Here is a 22,611-nt window from a genome sequence, read left to right on the forward strand (position 1 = left end):
TCTTTTGCAACACGCTTGCTTAGCACATGTTGCAGGAGAGCAGGTCTGGAGGGACTGCTGACTCCCAGGACAACATACTCTGCCCTGCCTTGCCCTAGAGGCCTGCACAGCTTGGTGTGTTTGTTGTCCTGACCAAGCTGCTGTGCGCCCTGACATTGCCGCCAGCGCCCGTGTTGCTGGTGCCCTTGACCACCGAGGAGCCCGAGCCTGACAAGGCAACCTTGAGCTTCTTCTCTGCCTTGCCCTCGTTGGCCAGCATGTTGGCGGTCTCCTTGCTGAGGGTCTTCCACTGGTGGTCCTTCATGCGCAAAGCCTTGACCAGCTCCTCCTTCTTATATTGCGGCGAGAAAGTCAATCAGCTTGACGCTACATGTCAGTTCTGTGTGTGCCTGAGCCAAGCAAGTGTTGAGCGCACCTTGCGGCGCGTGAGCCTGTGCGCCTTTGCGTTGGGACCGTACGGGAAGTTTGAAGGTGTTTCCTTGGCCTTGGGGTACAGGTTTGGGTCCTACTCAGCGTTCTGCGCGCGTCAAACATGAGTCAGTCTCCTGCTTGACCTGTGAGCGCTTGCATGTGCTGTCTGCAAGGCCAGTTCGAGCGAAACATCCAGCGCACAGCGGGGTCCTCGTTGAGGGTGAGGAGGGCGGCCTTGACGCGGGCGTCCTTCATGTGGCCGACTTGCTTCTTGAGGTTTGGAGGCGCTGTGGCGGTTTGCATAGTCTGCATCAGCACTCGAGCCAAAGACGCAGGGCGGGGAACGCCCGTATGTACCCTGGCTTTTAACCTCCAGCACCTTTGCACGCCACGCGTCCTTGCCCGCATTGTTGAGGTAGTTCATACTGTCAATCTTCCCAACAAAGGCGGCGCCGAGCATCCGCTTGAGCGTCGTTGCCAGGCCCACTCGATCCGTGGCGACGAGATGATGCAATGTCAGCACCGGTTTCTTTTGGCAGAAGGGTGTAAGGCAGACATACGCGTCATGTCCTTGACAGCAAGGCAGAGGTAGCCCAACCAGCTGTCACGCTGGGCAGTGCTGTCCTTTGAGGACGTTGGGATCGAGGCGATGTACTCGTTGCTGAGCATGAGCCACAGGGAGAGATCACCCTTGTCTGTGTGCGGGCAGCGCGTCAGACCCACTGAACACTTGGCAGCGCAAAAGCACAGACACGTACTGATGCGCTTGAAGCGCTCGCCGACAGACACGTTGTACTTGAAGATCTTGAGGTCCGAAAGCAGCTCCTTGAGGGGGCCGTTGATGTGGAGGAGAAGCACTTCGGAGTGCTGTAGCGGTCTGTCAGCGTGCACTCAGCAGAGTACAAGGCGCTCACGCACCTTGCCGCTGGCCGCGACGAGGTCGACTACGGGGGTGGGCGCCATGATGAGGACGGCCCCCCGACGGGGGTGGGCAGGGAGTGGCTGGCAAAGGATCATGGCAGACAGCAACAGGCAACTTAGGACGGCCACGCTTGCAATGTTGAGGCGGCTTATTGACGGCGGTGAACCCACTCGCGCGCTTGCTTGGCTCTCACGCTAGAGTTGGCTACCGAGGCTTGCCATAAGGCTGCTTTCCCTTCTCTTTGAGCTTTTCCGGTGCTCTACTTCGCCTGCTGGCTGCTCCTGGATGTGCTGAAGAGCAGGCCGCGCCCAAAGAAGGAGGAACTTGTTCCGCTGTTTTCTTTCTTCAGACCTGCTCAACCGAACTCAGCTGGAAGGATGGCCTCAGCTTACAACGTGCCACTGTCAGAGCACTCTGGCTAGGGTCAGCTGCGTCTCTAGTGCCCTGCTTGCTGCTGTAGTCGTGTTGACATTCCGAACAAGATGCGCGTGCAACGCTCACTTGGAGCCTTTATCCCAAAAGCAGCGCACGCGAGCGGCTTGTGAGTAGCTCTGAGCGCCCAAACAGCGCGCAGAACGTGGGCGCTCGCTCGTCCGAGCGGAGATCGCCGCCCTCTCGTCCCGCCGTCGCTCGTGATTTCTACCTCTCTCCCTCTTCCTCCCCATCTCAACCTTGCACTCTCAACCCGAGACTCAGTTGCGCACACTCAGAATGCCGGTCCGTCCTTCCTGCTCACGTGCTAGCCTGGTCCCACGCCCTCGCTCACGCGCGTCCATCTACCCCACCCGCTCCCTGTCAGGCGGCGAGTCGCCGCTCGCACCGCAGCGCCTCGACCCCTTCCATTCACGGTTCCCTTTTGTCCTCGCTCACCCCTCACGCTTGTTCCCTTCCGCTCGACTCGTTCCTCTCGCTCGCTCCGACAAACCCCCACGTTCAAGGCTCGTATCTTCCTATTCACACCCGCCCTGTCGCTCCCTTGTCGTCGCTCAGGCCCACCGTTAGCTACCCTCGTTGTGCACTCTTGTCTCCGTTTTGTCTCCTCAGAGTTGGACTCTACCAAAGACCGTCTAGTTGCAATAACGCGCTGCTACACCGTCTTCAAGCGACTATCGTGCCGTCGAGACACGCCCCTTTCGCCAGCCTCGCTTAGCCGGACTCTTAGTCTTGCTTCCGACGCTGACACTCCCGCTCGGATCGCCTCGCACGTCCCTTTGTCTCGCCTTGCTCCGCCTTGGCGACGATTCGGAGCGCAACAGAAGAACGCTCACGTGAGTGCTCCTGTCTGAGACTCTCTGGCGAAGCTGCAACACGCCGACACAGGCCCGTCACGCGACGCTTCGTTCGCGTCGGCGCACCTGGGGCCGGTGCCGCGGCTCGCTAGGAAGGTCCAGCTCATGTGATGGTTCGTCTTCGTCGCAGAACGTCTACCACGGCTACGACGGTCTCAGCAAAAACCCCAACGTCTCGCCCCAGATGCGCCAGGTGCGTCAACGCTCGTGCACCCTCTCTTTGCAGCTGGACAACGAGCCCTCCTCTTGCCCGTCCTCTTGCCCGGGCGCTCGGTCAAGCCAGTCAAACGCCCGTTGACCCAAAGCCTGCAGTACGGCGTCGAGATGAAGGCCCAGGTCAGCGTGAGTCGCGCTCGCTCCCTTCGCTCGTCTAGAGGCTCTGTCCCGTCCGGACATGCACAGGACTCACGAACGTTGAACGTCTCTCGCAGAACCAGTTCCACGGGCAGCACGGCGCGTACCACAACCCGTCGACCGGCTCGCAGGGCAAGAGCGTGCGTCTCGCTCGCCGTCTCGCTCGCTCGCGTGCCCTTGTAGAGCGCAGTGCGCTGATACTCGACAAGGTCATACGTGCAGAACGCCATGCAGGGCATGCAGAACGCGCAGCCGTCGGGGTGGCAGAAGCGCTGAGATCGTGGGCGTGGACGCGAACATGGCGTAGCTCGAGTTGTGCATGAGAAGGATCGCTTGCTCTCACTTCGTCCGAGCCTCCTGTCCGCGCAAGAGCTTAGCAAGCTTGAGAGCTCGTCGAGCGCGGGGATGGGCTAGTCAAGGAGAGCCATGCGCCGTCATATCTCAGCTTGAGAAGGCCGCTGCACTCGCTTCCTCTCCCGCCCGGCCTTCACTCCCGCTAGCCCGCGCAAAGTGGCAGCGAGAAGCACAATTCGCTCGCGCAGCAGGCTCGACTGTCCGCCCAGGGCAGCTCCGCCTTCTCCAATGGGCTGCTTCCTCTCCACGCCGCTCTCGCGCAGGTCAGTCTTTGCCTGTGTGCCCACCGCCTCGGACGCCGTCGAAACTGACTCGTACGGTTCTGCACGAACACAGGAGGCGTTGGAAGTCCGTCTGCTCTCGCTGCAAGCAGAGTCCGCCGTCGCTGACTCTCTCTCCGCCAGCTCGCACACGGTCCACACCGTGACGACGCACCAGGCTGCTCCTCCCCTCTCGACCTACGCCTCTCCGACGCTTGAATACTCGTATGGCCGCCCGTGAATCGCATCCTTCGCACTGCGCGTGTCGAGCAGGAACTGACTGCGTCTTTCCGGTGGGCAGAATGAGCTACGGACACGCCGCTGCAGCGGGAGGGGGCAAGAGGGTGACGAGCACGACGAGGACGACGGTCGTGCAGGGCGGCGGAAGGAGGAGGAGGGGCAGGTGGTGAAGCGTGAGAGGCGAGAGGTTTGGGAGGCAGAGTCGCTTCGCGGAATGCCAATGTCGCTTTGAACCCGTATGTATCGCTCGCTGAGAGGAGACGGTGAAAGCTGACTGACAGCGACCTTGCACGCCGGATCCCGAGTACGAAAAGTTCAGGTCTGCATCGCCAGTCCCGCCCCGACGGCGACCCCAGCTACGAAGACACCCACGAGCAATCTCCACTGCTGCACGAGCACGCCCCTGTTGACAGCGGAAGGAGCAGAGGTCCCTGTTCGCAGCGTTGCCGTCGACTGCGCGACGAGACGCTGTACGCCCGCCTCGATCCGCGCGAGTCGAGCGCGCTGCGCCTTGGCCTCTTCCGTCTTGCCCGCCTCTTCGTCCTCACGCGCCGTTCCCTGTCCAGTATCAATTCCCTTCGAGCAGAGCTCGAGCGCCTCAAGCCGCTCGTCGACTTGATCCGCCCATGTCTGCGCCGCAGCAGCCGACCGACGCCCCTCCCGCTCGCGCTGCCCGGCGAGAGCTCCATGCGCGCCAGACGGCGCGGACTCTGCCCCGGTGCAGTACCCGTGAAGCGCAATGCGGCAGATCGCGTCGACGAGGTAGAGCGCCGCGTGTGGCGGGACGGGCGGGGCGTCGCTCGCGCGTCTCTCTGTGCCGGGCGGCGGAGGGAGGAGCGAAGCGCGAGAGAGCGGCGGGAGGGAGGGGAGGTAGGAGAGACTCGACAGAGGGTTGGTAGAGGGCGCGATGGAGGGAGAGGGCGGCGTAGGGAGGTCTTGCAGGCGCAGGAGAGGGACGAGCGTCGAGAAGAGGTAGTAGGGCGTCAAGTCGGCGCCGCCTGACGTTTGAATGTCGGCGGGGGAAGAGGGAGATGCTGGGCGAAGAGAGCGGGACTGAGCCGCAAGCGAATCCGGCGGAGCGGCAGGAGTGTGCTGATGTGAGGTCGAGTCGAGCGAGTCGAGCCACGCCTCATACGTGTGCGCACTCCATTCGACGAGCTTGCACCATAATGCGTCGAAACTTGATTCGGTTCGAGACGGTTGGTCGGAGGCGGGAGTGAAAGGAGGGATGGACGAAAGGGGTGGGAGGAGCGTGCGGACTTGCGTGCCGGAGGGAAGGAGCTGGATCCGCGGGAAAGAGGTGCTAAATCCTCGATAATCAGCGAGGGGATGTTGCCGAAGTGCGGAGGATGCGCACCTGAGCATGCTTGCTGTGCTGTAGTCTTGCGGGTCGAGCCAGTCGGCACCAATCTTCCAGCTGCAGCGCAGGCAAGCCAGTTGATCAGTTGCTGACTCTGGTCAATCCAACACCCTTGAAGAGCAACGCACTTGTGGACCAGGCCGCCCTCCTCCTTGTCCTCGACCGAGTAGGCCTGCCTCGTCTCCCACTCGAGTAGCGCGGCCAACTCGTCCAGTCTGTCGAGCTCGTCGGCGACATCGCGGGCGATGCTCAGCGGAACCCACAGGTCGAAGACTGAGTGAGGTTCAGATGAGACCGAGCGAGACAAGGTGCACGCGACGGAGGGCGGATGTACCGGGTGCGAGACCGCCGAGCGTGGTCGAGTAGCCGATGTTGTCGAGCTCAAAGCGGAGGAGCCCTTCTACAGGTGAGAGGGAGCATGCAAGGAAAAGCCTGGCGAGCGAGACGAAAGGTTCTCTGCGAGACACACGGGGACCCAGTGAGCAGTCGAGGGCGAGCAAGCCAGCGGGCCAGCGCACCGGTGTTCTGGATCAATCAGTCGCAATACGGCAATCGTCTGCTCGGGCACGGTTCGCCCATCATGTCTTTTGACGGCCAGCTGTGCGGCTAGACAAGCGCAGGGAGATGACGAGGCGGTCGAGAGGGAGCGAACAAGCAGGAAGCGCAGCGGGAGGCTAGCGGCGGGCAGTGGCTTAGATCTCGGCGCCAGCTCTGCGGTCTTCCCGGGTGCAGCGAGCTCTCGCCAGTGCTGGAGGAGCGAGAGAAGGGATGCTGCACCGCCTCGTCGCCGCATTCACTCGGGTCCAGAGTGCAGCTGCAAGTCAGGCAGGATCCGGTACCTTTCGTATGGCCGCGCGCAGCTCTCGCAAAACTCTCGGAAGCCAGACGCTCGGAGTCGCCGTTGTCCGCCTCATCGCTCAATTCCGGGGTTGGCGTCCGCACCTCGCTCGCACCGCGTCCTGCATCGACGCAGACAGCGCAGAAGCACCTGCAGGGACTTGCACAGCTTGCTCGACACTCGCTCGAGCCACCAGCACGCCCGCTCGCGCTTTTTTCCCTTCCTCCCCTCCGCCCTCTCATGGCCTACAACAACCCGTACTACGGGCACGCCCCGCCCGGCGCAGGCGACTACACCGAGCACCTCGCAGACCAGCCTCGCTTCTCGGGCGACATGTACTCGGCGCAGCCCTACTCGGGCCTCCCCTACCACGACGATCCTGAAATGGCCGAACTCGGGAACCAGCGCCCGCTGTCTGGCAGCGCAGGCAGCGAGGCTGGCTCGGCCTCGGCCTACTGGGCACCCGGGCGGCATAGCACAGCGGGCGCGGGCGGATTGGGCGTCGGCGCAGGGGCGTACCACGACGAATTCGACGATCTCGACGGCGGGCAAGACTCGTTCTGGCGCCGCAAGCGCTGGCTCGTCATCGCTGCCGTGCTCGGCGCTGTCGCCATCCTTGCCGTCGCACTCGGAGTTGGCTTGGGGGTCGGCCTGAACCAGAACAACGGCAACAGCAACGATGCCGCGCAGCTCAGCGACTCGCGCTCGAGCAGCTCGACCGCGCCGGGCGGTAGCGTCAGCGTCGGCTACACCACCTTTACGAGCCTGAGCTACGTCAGCGGGTCCGAGTCTTCCGTCGTCAGCACGGCGTCGTCGACAGAGTCGGTACCCGAGTCGAGCTCGACGACGTCGGAAGCGCCGTCGAGCAGCGAGACGACAACTTCGTCTACCACCACCACCACCAGTAGCTCGTATGTCACACCGTCGAGCTCCACCACTTCTCCCTCTTCCTCTTCCTCTTCGTCGGACCCCTCTCCGTCTTCTCCAAGCTCCACACTTTCCTCCTCACCAACATCGTCTGAGCCTTCCCTGACCACGCCTCCCCCCTCTGCCTCCTCTAGCTCGACCACGACATCGTCGTCCTCTTCGTCCAGCTCTTCCTCTTCCTCCTCCTCGTCCTCGTCCTCCTCCAGCTCCAGCTCGACGAGCGAATCGAGCTCGAGCAGTACAACTACCACGAGCTCAAGCACCACATCATCGTCGTCGAGTCAGACGACGCCTCCGTCGTCTACCAGTGCGTGTCCTCCTCACTTTCGTGTCATACGGCGATCTCACAAACCTTTTCCCATGGTGCAGCCACACCGGCAGATTCGACGACAACTGCTCCGCCCGCTGCGACCTCGCCCCCTCTTTCGACCGACGAGAACGGCGGTACTTACACCTTCACCACGCGACCGATCGTGCGTTCCTCCCTCACCCTGCCGTCGAGATCCCCAGCTGACTCCCCCGCAAGTCCTCCTCCTCTCTTGACGCCCGCCAACCCTTTGCCTCGCGCACCCTCACGGCCCGCGCCTACCCCTAAATCGCTTGCACTCGCACCGCCTTGCTTCGTTTGTTCCCTCATTCCCTCTCCTGATACAGATCAACCCTGGCGGCTTCACGATCGGCACGCTCACGGGCTACGTGACCATCAGTAGCTCCTAGACATACTCTAGATTCGCTTCACTGGACTCTCTCGTTCCTTCACCTCGCCGCCGCGCGGCAACCCGCAGACACTCGTACAGCTCTTCAGCACGACCCCCTCAACCCAGTCACTCGTTTTGTAGCCATATCTCCCATTCTCGCTATGTCAAGAATGTCAATAATCGTAGCGCTACTCCCAAACCTCGCACGCAATGATGCACTCCCGTCGTTTTCTCTTTTTCCCTCGCAAGTCGTAATCACGTGCTCGTGCTTCGCTCTTTCACTCGCTTGTGCTTCGTTCGCGGAAGCAGTGTCGTAGAGCTTGTGCCTCGCCCACCCGCTGCGCCCCGCACGTTTGCCGCACCTCTTCCCCGACTTCATCGCTTCGCTGCCTTCTTTGCGTCCACTCGCTGGCCTCCTGCTGCTATGCGCGGGCGAGTAGGAGCGCACGAGCCGTACTCGCTGTTCACCTCGTCGTACAAGCCTGCTCCTCCGCGCCCAGTGTTTCCGTACGAGGCTCGCCGGCCAGGACATGTCCGGATCTGGGAGGGTGCGTCCTTCGCTTCACCGCACACATTGGGCCTTGTGCGACTCAAGCTGCACTGCTCACACAGATTCTTGCAGACTCTGACACGGACGATAGCGATGACGATGACGACGAGAAACAGAAGGAGGAGTCCGTCGCGCCGCTTACCGACCGTTTCTCTCCGCTGCCGCTCGAGCTGGTGTTCCTGGTACGCCCCAGTGCATACGTAGATTCTGCAAGAGCGCGGCGTAACATGTTGGACCCGCAGATCTGCGAGCATGCAACGATAGGCTCGCTCCTCGCCCTCTCCCAGACGACAAAGTCGCTTCGCCGATTCCTCCTCACTCGCTCGCCCAAGACCGAGGCCCTGTGGCGCTCCGTTCGTTGGAAGGAAGGATGGCCAGATGCGATGGTGGACGCACCGAGCGAGGCCGCCTGGGCGCACCTACTCGTTGGAACATCTTGCCAGGTTTGTCCTGTTCCGGTTTGCTCGTTTCGCGAAACGCTCCGCTCACAAACAGGACAGAATTGCGGCTCGACCGAGGACGTCTCGCGCTTCGAGATGCTGCGAGTCCGCTACTGCAGGCCGTGCTTCAGGAAATCGTGTGTTGCCTGACTCTCACTCAGCTTGACAGACGGACTCTGACCTATCCGACCCAGCTTCTTGACCGCTAAGGTTCTATACGAGTCTGGACCTCGCGTGCACGACGAGACACTCGATTGTTGCGTCGAGACGAGAGGTTCGCTGCAGCCTCCAGAAGTCCTCGTAGAGCAAGCTGACGCTGCCTTGCGTTACAGTCAAGCCCAACAGCTGGTGCTCAATCACTCAGTGTATCTCCGTGCCATCGCTTTACACGGCAACTCCCATGTCTGACCCGCCATCGACCCTGCAGACTACTTCTTCCTTCCACAAGTCATCGAGCAGTCACGCCAGCTGTTCCGCGCCGAGGGCGCAGCGCACAGCCGAACAAGGAGTCGCACGCCGACGCGCCAAGCTATCGTAGATTACCTGCGTGTCCGCCGCGCAGTCGTGGCGTCACTGCGCTCCGAATCGCCAGGATCCGAGCGCACGACGACATTGTCGAAGAACGGCTCAAGATTGACAAGGCGCACGAGCTCTGCTCACGGTGCGCTTATCTCCCTTTCTACGTTGTCTGAAGCATCCGCGAGAGCTGACGTATCCGTAGACTGGAGCGCAAGCTTGTCCCTCGCGGGTTCCACCCGAGCGAGTGCGCTACGCTCGCGCGATCTTGTCTTTGCCGCAGTCAGCTCACGCTCTTCTCGCAGGGTTGCATTGCTTGATGAGGACGAGTGGTGGTACAACACCGAGTGGTGGCTGCCCTACGGCGGCTCGCGCGACGCCATAGCTGCACGACTTGGACAAGAGCTGGCGAGCCTCTACAGGGCCTCGGACGGCTTCGAGATTCAAGACTTCTTGCGGATGTACTTGAACCTCGAGATTGACTCGATGCGGGTGGACCTGTGCGGATTCTTCCGGACAAGCTTGACTGAGTGCGGATACCATGAACACGACGACGCGTCGCGTGCGTACCGCTTCGACACTCCCTCGAGCTGCCGTTCTGACTTCTTTCTACGACAGCCGTGGAATGGCGCCCGGTCAAAACATTCGCCCTCGCATACCTCAAGCACAAGCGCCGCGAAGCAGAACATCGCGTCGCGACCCGGTCGTGGGCTACGAACCGGAAGTCTCGTCAACAGCGCAGACAAACGCTTGAGCCACTCTACAATCACGTCCTCGGCCTCCTTGGTCCGGCACACCGCGACGCGGCACCCTTGCTCGACAACTTCGCCCACCTTCCCAGCATTCGGCCCCTGTGGTTCCCGGACGACTCGCTCGGCGCCTCACCGTTCTCGCAGGACCACGCCTCCCTCGCCTTGGTCGACCTCACCAGCTCTATCCACGACGTCAAGGTACAGCTCTTCAGCCGCATCGCTCGCGTGCTTCTCGTGGACGGCGTTGCCCTTCCCGACTCAGTCCGCCGTGCGCTCGCCGTCGAGCCTTCTCCCTTCCGCGCCGACCGTCCCAACTCGGTCCTGGCTCCACTCCATTCCCGTCTTTCCAACGTCGACCTCGACAACGTACTCTCGCGCGTCACGGCGCTCTTCCGCTGCGGGTTCTGCTCGCGCAAGCTCGCCTATCCGCACATCGTTGAGCACTTGCGCGACGCGCACAACGCCTCCAGCGCTCAAACTGTCGCGGGCTGCGTCGTGCCTGACAAGGCGTTCCGCGACGCCGTGCGCGGGATATTGCGTGAAATCGGGCTCGACGAGAAGGCGTCGCCGGACGATGTGTGCCGGCTCGGGAAGACATACGATGTCGAGCTGTGTGAGGCGAGCGGCGTGCGGCTGTACGAGGACAAGAGCTGGGATTGGATCGTGCGCGCACGCTTTTCGCGCCTCTTCTGCAGAGTCACCTGCTGACATCGCCGCTCACGCTCCGCAGGTCTCGGGCAAATCGGAGCAGGAGGTCAATCTCATGTCCCACAAGCTCAGCGCCTCGACGGACCGTCCCGTCGTCGAGATCACGGTGCATGGTCTCGTGGGGTAGGGCGTGAAGCTCGGTCTATGGCACAGCACTTGACGAAGAGAGAGAGAGAGACGCGGCCCTTTGCTCCTCCTCATGCGGCGCGCTCTTCGCGCTCAGTCCGGGTGGAATCCGTTGATCGTAGGTGCTCGTCGCGGTCTTTCAGACACGCTGCTCGCTGCGGCGCCTTCTGCGTGCACGGATCGCGTTTGCCCCACTTGACGCGCGTTCGCCTTGCCTGCCTTCGGTTCCTTCGTCGTCTCAACTTGAATCGCCTCGATGGCAGGAGCTAGTGGCACGCCTGTGCTCCTGACGCCTCTGATGGACGTGCCTGCTTCCTCGTCACCCGTCTTTCCGGCTCGCCCTCGCAAACAGGAACACGAACGGCCGCCTTGGGAGGGTGCGTTCGGCTCGTCTACCGTTCCAGCGTGGAGAAGGCTGACTGTTCGTAATCACAGACTCCGAGACTGACTCGGAGACAGGCGACGACGACGAAGTCGATGAGGTTGCCTCCTCGACAGTCGACCGCTTCTCGACGCTCCCGCTTGAGCTCGTCCTGCTCGTATGGTTCTCATCATGCATCAGAGATATTCTGCGGGGCTGAGCCGACCGCCGACACGCAGATTTGTGAGCACTCCACACCCGGAACGCTCCTCGCGCTCTCGCAGACGACCAAATCGCTTCGCTGCCTCCTCCTGACCCGCTCGCCCAAGACTGACGCCCTCTGGTCGCTTGTTCGCAAGAAGGAGGGCTGGCCGGAGCTGACGGCCGGTGCGATGGATGAGCTCAAATACGCTCACTTTCTGGAGGGACACACATGCCAGGTGCGTTTCAACGCTCTCTTCCGTCTATTAGATCTCGCTGACATGCAATGCGGCAGATCTGCGATTCGGAGGTGGACGTCAGCCGTAGCGAGGTCCTGCGAGTTCGCGCCTGCTCGGACTGCTTCAGGCAGAAGTGCGTGACTTCTGCCCCTCGGTGCCCGCACCAGCGCTGATTGTCGCCACATACCAGCATCTTCACGCAGCAAGAGCTCGAGGCGTCGGGACGTGCGCTGCATGCCTCTGCCTATGTCTGCTGCGTCGAGACGCGCGGTTCGTTCTGTCCCGTCGCAGCATCACGAACGCACCCAGTAACGCTCTTCTACCCGACTCCTATTCCCCTGGCAGAGTTTAACAGCAACAACACCTGTATGTGTCCATGTTTCCGCGCTTCTGAAGCCAGTCTCACCCGCCGCCGTCGCAGTTGGCTGCTTCCTCCCCGACCTGCTCACCGAATCTGCGGCTCTTTTGCTCGTCGAAGTGGACGCTCTAATGCGCCATGAGCCCGTCGACCTCGCGCTACAGCAGCACGTCTTGCAACGGGCGCACACGATCACTGCGCAGAACAACGATGCGCGGGCCATCGTGAAGCATCAGGACGTCGTCGACGAGCGAAATGAGGCCGAGCACCGCCGCAACCTGCTTACAAAGTGCGCCTTGTCTGGCGACGAGGCTTTCCGCTCAGCTCACGCACGTTGCACCCCGCAGACTCAAAGACAGACTCGTTTCTCGCGGCTTCACTGAGAGCGAGTACGTGTTCAGCTCGCAACTCAGCAGGCTCCGCTGATCCGTCAAGTCTCTCAGGATGGCAGACCTGCTCGAAGACGAGTGGTGGGAAGATTGGGATTGGTGGCTTTGCTCCGGCGGTTCGCGTTCAGCGGTGCTGGCTCGCCTCCGCGAGAAGTCCGACTGGGACGAGCAGGAGTGGAGGAAATTCTGTGAAGACGACAGCGACGACGCTGGCGGCGAGGAGAGCGACGATGATGACGAAGACGCGCGCGAGGTGTGGGAGTTCTACTCCCACGTGGAACTCCAGATCATGGCGACAAAGCTTTGCGACTTTTTCTCGGCCTCGACGGGCTGTTGGGACCATTATCACGACGACTTCGAGCGTGCGTGGCTTCCTCTCCATCCCGCCGTGTGCTTTTCTGACACCCGACACATTCCGCAGGCGTGACCTGGCGCGATGTCAAGAAGAACGTGCTCGCCTACCTCAAATACCGCCGTCGCCGTAAGGCGCGCATCGCCGCCTTTGAGGCATGGGATCAGCAGCTGGAGTACCGCAGACTGCGCAAGGCGTCGCTTGAGCCGCTCTACCGCCACATCGTCGGCTTTCTCAGCCCAGCCCAGCGTGCCGCGTCGCCCTCGCTTGACGCATTCGCTCAGCTGCCAAGCGTCAAGGCACTCTGGTGCCCGGAAGACTCGCTCGGCGCCTCGCCCTACTCGCAGGCTCATGCCTCCCAAGCCTTCGCCGACGTCCTGAGCTGCATCCACGACGCCAAGGTTCAGCTCTCCAGCCGCATTGGCCGTGTGCTCGCCGAAGACGGCGCCGTTCTTCCTGCCTCAGTCTCTCTCGCCATCGCCGTCGAACCGCGCCCTTTCGTCGCCGACCGCCCGGGCTCACCCCTTGCCCCACTACGCGCCCTTCTCTCCGATGCCGACATCGACGCCGTGCTGTCGCGCGTGACGGCGCTCTTCCGCTGCGGCGCGTGCTCCGACCACCTCGCCTACCCGGACGTCCTCAAGCACATGCGCGGCAAGCACGGGACGACTTTCGGCGCTGTCGGACTCAGCTGCGTGCCCAACAAGGTGTTCCGCAACGCCGTGCGCGAGATGCTGCGCGCTGAGGGGCTCGACGAGAACAAGTCTTGCCAGGAGCTGGGCTTGTCGGCGAAGACTTACACGTTCACGGTGCGAAAAGGCGACGAGGTCGAGGAGTACGGTGGCAAGTCGTGGTGCTGGGTGGTGCGTCCTTTTTCTCTCGTCTGCGACGATCTCGATTGATCCGTTTTGGTGCACCAGCTCTCCGGCGAAGGGGCGCACAAGATAGCTGCTACCGCTCTGAAGACCAGCGCACCGTCCGACGAGCGCATCCTCCGCCTCGCAATGGAATAGCTCCGCTCGAGGCCTCGCAAGACGTGTGCAAACGCTTTTGTTCAGCTGTTCATCATCATTCAGGCTCGAGCAAGCCACCACAACGCCCGAGTTTCCCGCCCGACACCGCATTTCCTGGACTTGCTGCTCAAACTCCGTGCAGCACACGCAGAAGGAAGAGAGTCAGCGCTCGTCCAGGGTGAAGAAAGTCCACGTTGAGCCGCCCTCTCCTCGACAATTCAGGCGATGTCGCGCAGTAAGCAGCAAGTTCGGCATGTCTCGGCCCGCATTCGCATGGTCTCGAGGCGCTAGGATATCGTATTGTGATCCATGTGGGTATCTTCATGTCGAGGGAGAGTGCGACGCTGGTCGTCGAGCGGGAGCACGCACCATTTGAGAAGGCCTTTCACGCTGTTTCTCCATGCTCTCGCTCGTTCGGGGCGTGAGGGAAAGAGACAAAGTTACACTGGCTGGGAAGTGCTATATTGCGCTCCTGTCAAGTCGACACATCGTCGGTCGACCTGCAGAGTCGTCCCTTGCGAAATCGACTGGGAGTGACTCGTCCCGTCGCATCGACCGCGTCTGCGTCGACCGTCGCAGTCGAGCTCTCGAGTCGCGCGAATCGACCATTAACTCGCTAGTATGGCAACAAGGGGTGTCTACAGCGACAATCAAGCCTGCACGGAAATCTCGAATGTCGTGCGATGCGTGATGGGGAGAACCTCGACCGTCGTCGCCGCCGTGACATGCTGCGTCTCGCACGTAATCTGGCTGGATACGCCTGATCTCGCTGACCGGACTGTGTGGATGGCGACAGAGGGAAGGAAGAGTGCGGTGGGGCGGAGCGGGACGAGGACGAGAGGGACGGACAGCTCGACGTCGTCCTGTCGAATGAGGATCACGCGTCAGCTCACACAGGGTTGAGATCAGGCTACGCGGGAGCCGAAAAGCGAGAGACTCACGTCGGCAACGAACTCTCTTTTCGCCCTCCCGCTCACAACCCATTCGCCCGTGTTCGCGACCACGGCGTATCTCAAGCGTACGGGTTCCTCGCTTGCGTCACGGCGCCAGCGGAACACAGAGCGGATCGTGAGCGTCGCCGGAATCGCCTGCCCGACTTCGGTCCGCGAGAGCGCGGGCTGGATACGGACGAGGTTCAGGACCTGCAGGTTCGAGGATTGTCAGCGCACCGAAGCTGCGGGACACGTGCTCAGTGCGTTAAAATACGTACATTAAGAGCGGGAAGATCAAGCGGGATCTCGAGGGTCCGCCAGCAGTCGAGAGCATCGCCCGACGGAGCAGCTCGCAAGTCCTACACGAGCGCAAGTGGTGAGCTCATTCGGTTGCTCGATCTCATGAGCTGAAACGCACTCCGTAGATATCTTGGATGGCGGCAAGCACCGCATTCCGCTTCTCGCGCTGAACGAGGCACATCTCGCATCGCTTGATCCACGCGAGCTCGTCGTACCCGAGGTGCTCGAGCGATTCTTTCGCGCAGTACTCGTCCAGATTTGTCAACGAGAGCGACTCGGCAATGAGCGCGGAGAGAATCCAGCGGCGGTGCGGGATGAGATCGGGAGTCGAGAGCTTTGCTCGCGCAGTGACCGAGACGCGAATTCGCAGACCTGGCGACGAATGGCGTCAGTGTCCCGCTACGATGTAGCTTGAGAGCACCTTGCACTTACGGTGCTCGATTGAAGAGTAGGTGAGAACCAGGCGGAGCGGGTCTGCGCGAACAGTTTCAGGTCAGCGCATCATTCAAGGCAAAACAGAGCGTAACGCACCGCTGACGCTCGCCGGGTCTTCACAAGCGATTTTGAAGAGGAAGTTGGCCGTCTGAAGCGGCGAGATGACCTGCGTGCGCCATCGCAGGTTGCTCAGCGTTGTCGGTCGCGCAGCCTTGTCGAAAGCAAGACGGCTCACGACTGGTGCATGACCCTCCAAGCGACATGGCTTGACTGTCACTTGTGAAGGTGCACTGATGCATGCTGACTTGACCTTGAGGCCATGGATGCCGTCTGACGTGACGGAGAACTTGGAGAGGAGGCTGATAGACCGGCGGGTCAAGGCGATGCCTGCAAGGCTGTGAGGAACACACGCACCTCCGCTCGCGGAAGTAGTCCTGCACGTTGACAGCCAGAGGGAGGGCGACGGAGTAGGTGCTTGTGCGGCGGAACGTGCGGCGAGTCTGGGGTCGCTTTGCGGTCGTGTACTCTGCCGAGGTGGAGAACTGCAAAAGTTCTGGGCGTAAGCCATTGTAGAAGCACAGGCATATTGTAGCACCGACCTCGACGACCGGATTGATGATCTGCCCGCTTAGCGGAACGCAGACTTTGACGATCTCGAACGGTTTGAGCCCTTCGAGCACGAGACTCTCGTCGCCGTCGCTCGTCATCCGGACACCTGCTTGGGACAAAGTTCAGTCCCATATCTTTGCCTGGAAGAATCGGAGCAAACCTTTGTCCAAGCATGCCGAACGCGAAACGGCAAAGACGACGTCCTGGTCGAACACGTCGAACCGCAACGTGATGCGGCTGACTTGGTTGCGACCTGGGTCGACACAGATGATCAATTGTCGCTCGCGATCGAGATGCACTGCGTACCACGGCGTCAGCGATCTCCCCAGCGTCGAGTGAGCGAGCAGACAGGAACGGCGGCGCACCTGCGTCAGGCTCCTCAGTATACATCGTAACAGCCTGGTGGTCCGGCGACAGATAAATGCTCGGCTGCTTTCCTGGTGAGACGGGCACAATGCGCGGATCGGGCGCAAGGTTGCGGTCCGAGACGGGCCGATGCGAGTACTGGAAGATGATGCGCGAGAAGCGAAGCTGTGAGAGCTCGAGCGTGAGGCGGCCCGTCACCGAGGTCTGAACACTCGAGCAGGATGCGGTCAGCGAGCTGCATGCCTGTCTCGTGAGAGGAGACGCACCGGGCAGAAGACCGACACGGCCGTATCGCCTGGAGGCAGCGTGCATGCCCCGCCCGTGAGCCAGACTTGCTCCCCGTCGCTCGTCGCCAGCTTCAAGCGGACTTCGTCGACGCGGACGTCCTGTGCGATAGGCGAGCGAGTGAGCAGGAATCCGGGGCCAGATGGAACTGCGGCGACAACGCACGCAAGGCAGCACACTCCTCACGAGCACGGTCGCCCGCATACCGTCCTCATCCACTGGACGCTCGCCACAGCCCTCCTTGAGCGTAATCGAGAACGTCGGAAACGCGACGGCGGCAAAGTCTGCGCACTCGCGAGTCAGGCAACGACGAAATTCGAGTGCGAAAGCGAGACAGCCACGCACCCTTGGTCAGCGTCGCCGACAGCCGATACACGTCGTCCATCAGCCTCTTCGCAAGCTTCTCGTTCTGCGCCGCCAGGTCCGCGCCGTCGTCTCCGTCGAGCAGCGCATCGAGGCTCCATCTCGGGCTGCCGTACTCGACTCCGGCGCGAACGAGCGCGAGCGTCGACAAGAGCTGGTCGCGCGGCATGTCGAGCGCGGCCTGCAAGTCGGTGCAGCGCGAGAGAAGGTACGCGTCGAGTGCGGTCCAGCGCAGGTCGGTGTAGTGCGCAGGGAGCTGCGAGAAGAGCTTTTGCGCGTTGACGAGTCGCTCGCGATGACTGTGAAAGGACGATTTTCAGCGGGCGCCGCAAGGAGGAGAGTACGGAAGCAAGACGTACTGCTCGAGAGCGGCGAGGAACGCATGCAGTTTCGCCGCACAGCGCCTCCGCCCGCTCGACTGGTACGCCTGCATGGTCTTCTGCGCAAGGTCGACATAGAGCTTATCGAATACGTCCTGCTTTGCGATGCCGTCGAGGAGGTCGCGGCGCGTGACGGGCGGGTTGGACCGCTGCGGCGGCTGCATGCCGCTCGAGGCGGAGGGCGCGCAGGAGGAGAGGGCCGAGGAGCCGGGCGCAGACTCGTTGAAGCTCATTGAGAAAGGGTGCACGGCGGGGAGGTGGCCTGCGCTCATGCCGATCTTGTCGAGCTGCGGCGCAAGCGAAGGCTGAGCTCGAGATTGCACAGACGGGCACCAACATGACCGCTCGCACCTGCTTCTTTGCGAGCTCAAGCAGCTCGGCTTTGACGGCAATGAAGGCGACCGATGACGGGTCCGAAAGGTCTTGCTCAATGCGTCCCTCGCACTCGGCGACAACATTGAGGCAAGCCGAGTACGTCCAGGACTCGACAAAGTTCTGCCCGAGAGCGGCCTGCGGATCTCTGAATCAGCTCTGCAGCGGAGACGAGATGAACGGTAGAGCTCACTTGGTTCTCGCGCAGCTTTCGCGCAAACGTGCTGATGAAGTAGGCTCCTCGCCTTGCAACCTCGACGACCCGTCCAAGGTGGAAGAGCATGGTCGCTTGCCGCGCAAAGAGGTAGATGCGAAAGTCGAAGATGGGGATGGAGTTCGAGTCGATGAGCTTGCGATAAGGCTTGTTGTCGGTGGAAATGAGCGGGAGGGCGTCGTCTCCGGCGGCGAGACCTCCGAAGTTGCGAAACCAGGCCGCTTGACCTTGTTCTACATGCACATCCGAAGCGTCAATTGAAGTTTACGCACACATCCTTCCGAGACCTACGCACCCTTCAGGTTCTGGAAAAAAGCGGCCTCGAGCTCGTCGTACTGAATCAACGCGTCTTCGTACAGCGTCATGGCCTCGAATGAGTCGGCGAGCGCCTCCTGTGGATTCACGAGCGGTCAATTCGGTAGTCGTGCCTCAACAAGAGAGCGAAAGCGACGCACCTTCTGCCGGAAGAACGGCAGGTACTGCCACCCGTCGAGCTGCCGCTGACTGTCGGCCTTGCGCACGTTCTCCTCGTACAGACCGACGTTCGAGTCGAACGTCGCGACGACGCCCTCCTTGACCTTGGTGAGGAACTCTGCCCACGCGGTCGGGTCCTGCTCGGATGCGCCCTGGACGACCTGGATGCAGCGGTCGCGTTTGCCCGTGTTGAAGTCGGCCTTGATCTTGTCGACGATGGCGCCTTTGCGCTGGTAGAACTTGGCGACGCCGCCCTTGCCCGACGTGACGTGCACGATGAGCCACTCTTGATGGTGCTTGGCCGTGATCGTGTCGAGCCATTCGCGGATTTGGGTGCGAATCGATGCGCGGTAGACCTCGTTGTCCTGTGATATGGATTGTCAGCGGTCTGCTCGCCAGGGAGGAGTATGTTGACGCACGTCGCAAACGACGAAGAGCAGGTGCAGGTACGGGCGGTCGAGGAGGTCGGTCTTGCCGCGGAACGAGTCGAGCGGGCGGACGTCGAGTGGGAGGGTCTGAATGGTGCGGATGGTGCGGTTGGCGGCGGATTTGCGGACCCAGTGGAGGTTGCGGAGCGGGAGATGGCGCTCAACGTCGGCGCGGACCGACTCGTAGTCGGCATTGGATGGCAAAGCCTCGAAGGCAACGCCGACGCGCTGGCCTAGCATCGTGCCCACCTGCTCAACACTGCGCGTCCTTCCTGCAGCTCCTCGAGCGCGTGATTGTCCCAGTCGATCCCGGTGCGAGCCAAGTGGGGGAGACGTGCGAGAAGCGCGCTCGCGCCTCAGGTGCGAGCTACTGACGCTCTAGAGGGCTTAGCGAGCGTGTTGTTCACCGTGCAGCACCTCAAGCAGCTCTCAGCGCGAGCGGGAAGAGCGGGACGAGGCGAGAGAGTTTCATCAGTTGCTCGCGCGCCTTGTTGTCCCTCGACGATGCAGCTCGCACGCGCAGTTGGGCTAGGCGCAGCGCTGAGAGCCATACTGCTAGTCTGGGGACACTGGCAGGACCACCACGGCGCAGTCCGCTACACCGACGTCGACTACTTCGTCTTTTCGGACGCAGCGAAGTGTCTGGTCGACCCGCACAGCCTCTCGTGCAGCACCGCAGAGGGCGCGTATGCACCAAGCTGGCTCGGTGACCCCTACGCGCGATCGACCTACCGCTATACGCCGCTCGTCGCCGCTCTAGTCGCGCCCAACCACCGCCTCCATCCCGACTTTGGCAAGGTCTGCTTCGCCGTGTGCGACTTGCTGGTCGGCGCTCTACTCTACCGACTCTTGCGACGACGAGGGACGACCGCTACGTACGCAGGGCGAGCCGTCGCCGCCATCTGGCTCCTCAATCCCATCATCGCCAACATCTCGACGAGGGGTAGCAGCGAAGCCATAATCGGAGCTGTCGTCGTCTCTGTGCTCTCGCTTGCGAAGCAGCAGCGCTGGGACACCGCCGCCGCGCTCTTCGGCCTCGCCGTTCATGTCAAGATCTTTCCCTTCCTGTACGGGTCGAGCCTTCTCGCAGCACTCGCCGGTGGCGGCCGACGTGACTGGCGACAAAGTCTTGCGCGCATTGTGCGATTTGGCTTGATCAGCTTCACGTGCTTCATGACGCTGAACATCGGGTTGTACCTCCTGTACGCTGGCCCCTCTCGTTCCTCCGTTTCAAGCGTCTCACGCTTGTCGCTCTCCAGCTTTGGCGAGCCATTCCTCCGAGAAACCTTCCTGTATCACCTGTCGCGCCTCGATCATCGACACAACTTCTCCTCGTATTTCTACCCGTTCTACCTATCGTCTTCGCCCGCCGCCTCTCCAGCCTCGGCCTCACTCTCGCCCACCCAGCAATTCGCGCGCAGCCCGCTCTCCGCCTTCGTACCGCAACTCGTTCTATCTCTAGGTCTCGGCTTCCTCTTTGGGGCGCAGGACCTCCCCTTCGCATGGCTCGTACAGACCTTCGCGTTTGTGACGCTCAACAAGGTCTGCACGTCGCAGGTGAGCCGCTCTCCTCTCTTCTCCTGCCCTGGTCGAGCTTGACTGACCGATCAGTTGCATATTAACGCCTGCGCAGTACTTCCTCTGGTACCTCTGGCTTCTTCCCGCCGCGCTCCCGTCGCTCTCGTTCACCCTCCCTCGCGCGCTCTTCACCGCCTCGCTCTGGGTTCTGAGCCAGGTGCGTCCTTCCTCTACGCTCTCGTGCCCCTTGCCCTGACACACTTGTTGCTTACCGTCCAGGCGCTCTGGCTCTCGCAAGCCTTCCGGCTCGAGATGCTTGGCGAGCCAGTGTACCGCCACGTGTGGGGCGCGGGCATCGTCTTCCTTTTTGCACAGAGCTGGGTCTTGGTGGAGCTGCTGCGGGCGTATCGGCCTGTCCAGCGAAGTGCAGGGGAGTTGGACAAGTTGCGCGGAAAGGTCGAATAGGATGGTACTTGAACTACAATTCGTCTCGTGCGCTGTGTGGCGTCGCCCGACTTCTCACAAAGAGACGAGAGAGATGAAGTTCCAGCGCGCCTGAGGCGTTGACTGTGAGGCGCTCAGCACTTATGTCCCCGAGCACCGCTCCCTCTCGCGCTTGCCTCTCACCTCGACGTCGCGCACGCAGCAGCTGCTCGCCGGTCTTCCTTGGCAGTGACTTGGGCTACCAACGCGCGCACATTGTCGCCAGCTCGAGCAGCACTTCTCAGTGCACACCAGTCTCGGAAACTGGCCAACTTCGCCTCTGCGCTACTCGTCGCATCCCGCTCGCGCATGGCTGCTCGCCGTGGCTCTTGAGAAGGCGGAGAAGCTCGTGCAAGCCTGGATAGGTACCCTGTCTCCTGCATCTTGATAGTCGCCGCCATGGGTTCCCGCGCCCCCCTCCCCATCGTCACGGTCGACCCGCAGCGTATGGCTCGTCTGCTGCCGGAGGAGCTGTACAACACCGCACTCGCTGCTCCTGACACTCCCGCGTCATCGAGATGCCCGCTGTGGACGCGCTCGATGGAGACTTTCTATCACACCGTCTATCCGGCCTTCTGGATCCTGCTCGAGAAGGATGACCGCTGCGACATGGCACTCTTCGTGCGCTACCGCCACAACCACGGCAGGTCGCTCAAGAGAGGCGAGGAGGACGTCGCTGCGGTGATCCAGCAGAGCCTCGAGGCGATACGGGCTCGGCGCGAGTCAAGGTGGAGCGGGCTTTTCGGTGCGCAACTCTACCTGTCCCCATGCGGTTCAATACTCAGTGGTCCCTCCTGCTGACGACAGCGCTGCACGTGGCCAGGCGGCGATTTCTCGACTTCCAGCGCAAGGAGCACCCGACCTGGAGCGCAAGCGACATTCAGCGCTCCATGCTGCCGAGCACATGCGCTTCGTCACCGCAAGCACTTCCTTTGTCGCGTGAGTGCCTCGCATCGGGTTGGCGGAGGCCGGCTGCCGGACACTCCCGCTTGAGCCTACCTCTGAGCCAGCTCCTCCTTCGCTCGATCCCCCCTTGATCACGCCTGAAACGCCTGGCCACAATTGGGGTCGGTTCACAATTCCGCTCGCCGTCGCTTCCCTCGCCGCCGCCCCGGGCTGCGAAGCTTCGCCCGTGTCGCCAACCGTCCCTCCGCACCTGACCGCGACTTCCGAGCGCGGCCAGGCGGCGGACGCCGAGACTGTCCCATGCGCCGAAGAAGTCGAAACAAGCAGCGGTGACAACAGCTTCTCGACGGTTGAGTCGGCGTCACCGCTCCCGACGGTCAGCTTTGTCGCTAGAGTAGTCGACGGCTTGCGGCGGCGGAATGCGTGGTCCTGAGGCCGACTGCTTGCATGACAAGTAGCTGTGAGGCTGTTCTGCGCGTGTGCTCTGCCCTTGCTTCGTCGACCACCTCGCGAGATGAAGCACTTCCTGACGGTGCGTTTGTCTCTCGCTCTTCGCAGTCCTCGGGCTTCACTCCCGCATTTTTCCGACCACAGCTTCATACGCCGACTGCTCGAGCCACAATAGAGTCATGAAAAGTTGCCGTGGCGGTCGCCGTGCCCCTCCTCGCTGTCACGCTCTCGCACCCGCGGCGCTCGCTCGATGCCACCTGAACGAGCGGTCTCTTGGTCTGTACCCTGTTTAGGCGCTCTCGGGCAAGACGTTTCTGATCCGCCGCTGCCCTACCTACATCGAGTGCGTCAACCTTTCAGCTCCGCAGCGTTGCCGTTCGGCTCTCGTTGACCCTCTCGCCAACTTGCAGACCGGCTCTTCGATACGCCTGGAACATC

The 22,611-nt window shown here is 61.9% G+C and overlaps 8 protein-coding genes across 8 annotated transcripts; 5 read left to right on the plus strand and 3 right to left on the minus strand.

Moving 5' to 3' along the window:
- Window positions 1-94: 94 nt before the first annotated feature.
- JCM10292_001709 (uncharacterized protein) lies at window positions 95-1,374 on the minus strand (the record flags this gene model as incomplete). Its single annotated transcript, XM_076648661.1, has 7 exons — window positions 95-331; window positions 416-505; window positions 613-698; window positions 769-897; window positions 972-1,106; window positions 1,170-1,278; window positions 1,330-1,374. The coding sequence occupies 7 exons, from the start codon at window positions 1,372-1,374 to the stop codon at window positions 95-97; spliced, it is 831 nt and encodes a 276-aa protein (XP_076505850.1).
- Window positions 1,375-2,044: 670 nt separating this feature from the next.
- JCM10292_001710 (uncharacterized protein) lies at window positions 2,045-3,252 on the plus strand (the record flags this gene model as incomplete). Its single annotated transcript, XM_076648662.1, has 5 exons — window positions 2,045-2,050; window positions 2,753-2,815; window positions 2,935-2,964; window positions 3,054-3,116; window positions 3,199-3,252. The coding sequence occupies 5 exons, from the start codon at window positions 2,045-2,047 to the stop codon at window positions 3,250-3,252; spliced, it is 216 nt and encodes a 71-aa protein (XP_076505851.1).
- Window positions 3,253-4,145: 893 nt separating this feature from the next.
- JCM10292_001711 (uncharacterized protein) lies at window positions 4,146-5,769 on the minus strand (the record flags this gene model as incomplete). Its single annotated transcript, XM_076648663.1, has 5 exons — window positions 4,146-5,133; window positions 5,188-5,247; window positions 5,319-5,463; window positions 5,525-5,646; window positions 5,759-5,769. The coding sequence occupies 5 exons, from the start codon at window positions 5,767-5,769 to the stop codon at window positions 4,146-4,148; spliced, it is 1,326 nt and encodes a 441-aa protein (XP_076505852.1).
- A 499-nt stretch (window positions 5,770-6,268) lies between these two features.
- Window positions 6,269-7,672, plus strand: JCM10292_001712 (uncharacterized protein; the record flags this gene model as incomplete). Its single annotated transcript, XM_076648664.1, has 3 exons — window positions 6,269-7,262; window positions 7,325-7,428; window positions 7,610-7,672. 3 exons carry the CDS (start codon window positions 6,269-6,271, stop codon window positions 7,670-7,672), a joined length of 1,161 nt encoding a protein of 386 aa, XP_076505853.1.
- Window positions 7,673-8,077: 405 nt separating this feature from the next.
- On the plus strand, window positions 8,078-13,658 carry JCM10292_001713 (uncharacterized protein; the record flags this gene model as incomplete). The annotated part of the gene is made up of 21 exons (XM_076648665.1): window positions 8,078-8,201; window positions 8,276-8,385; window positions 8,446-8,646; window positions 8,704-8,780; window positions 8,838-8,917; window positions 8,976-9,008; window positions 9,071-9,304; window positions 9,443-9,721; window positions 9,778-10,574; window positions 10,642-10,725; window positions 11,098-11,122; window positions 11,181-11,284; window positions 11,346-11,546; window positions 11,603-11,679; window positions 11,737-11,771; window positions 11,838-11,912; window positions 11,968-12,193; window positions 12,252-12,293; window positions 12,348-12,655; window positions 12,715-13,508; window positions 13,566-13,658. The coding sequence occupies 21 exons, from the start codon at window positions 8,078-8,080 to the stop codon at window positions 13,656-13,658; spliced, it is 3,999 nt and encodes a 1,332-aa protein (XP_076505854.1).
- Window positions 13,659-14,308: 650 nt separating this feature from the next.
- Window positions 14,309-19,056, minus strand: TRS130 (transport protein particle complex II subunit TRS130; the record flags this gene model as incomplete). The annotated part of the gene is made up of 20 exons (XM_076648666.1): window positions 14,309-14,521; window positions 14,600-14,800; window positions 14,869-14,949; window positions 15,009-15,262; window positions 15,323-15,364; window positions 15,422-15,491; window positions 15,561-15,684; window positions 15,740-15,867; window positions 15,925-16,040; window positions 16,095-16,232; window positions 16,300-16,504; window positions 16,567-16,686; window positions 16,751-16,869; window positions 16,931-17,247; window positions 17,308-17,615; window positions 17,680-17,838; window positions 17,894-18,147; window positions 18,210-18,306; window positions 18,370-18,753; window positions 18,808-19,056. 20 exons carry the CDS (start codon window positions 19,054-19,056, stop codon window positions 14,309-14,311), a joined length of 3,579 nt encoding a protein of 1,192 aa, XP_076505855.1.
- Window positions 19,057-19,320: 264 nt separating this feature from the next.
- Window positions 19,321-20,799, plus strand: GPI14 (glycosylphosphatidylinositol-alpha 1,4 mannosyltransferase I; the record flags this gene model as incomplete). The annotated part of the gene is made up of 4 exons (XM_076648667.1): window positions 19,321-20,018; window positions 20,076-20,373; window positions 20,450-20,551; window positions 20,614-20,799. The coding sequence occupies 4 exons, from the start codon at window positions 19,321-19,323 to the stop codon at window positions 20,797-20,799; spliced, it is 1,284 nt and encodes a 427-aa protein (XP_076505856.1).
- A 417-nt stretch (window positions 20,800-21,216) lies between these two features.
- JCM10292_001716 (uncharacterized protein) lies at window positions 21,217-22,156 on the plus strand (the record flags this gene model as incomplete). Its single annotated transcript, XM_076648668.1, has 3 exons — window positions 21,217-21,562; window positions 21,625-21,756; window positions 21,828-22,156. The coding sequence occupies 3 exons, from the start codon at window positions 21,217-21,219 to the stop codon at window positions 22,154-22,156; spliced, it is 807 nt and encodes a 268-aa protein (XP_076505857.1).
- Window positions 22,157-22,611: the final 455 nt, after the last annotated feature.

The sequence above is a fragment of the Rhodotorula paludigena genome (assembly GCF_050403205.1).
Source record: "Rhodotorula paludigena JCM10292 DNA, Rt_paludigena_JCM10292v1_ctg17, whole genome shotgun sequence".
In the NCBI taxonomy this organism is placed as follows: domain Eukaryota; kingdom Fungi; phylum Basidiomycota; class Microbotryomycetes; order Sporidiobolales; family Sporidiobolaceae; genus Rhodotorula; species Rhodotorula paludigena.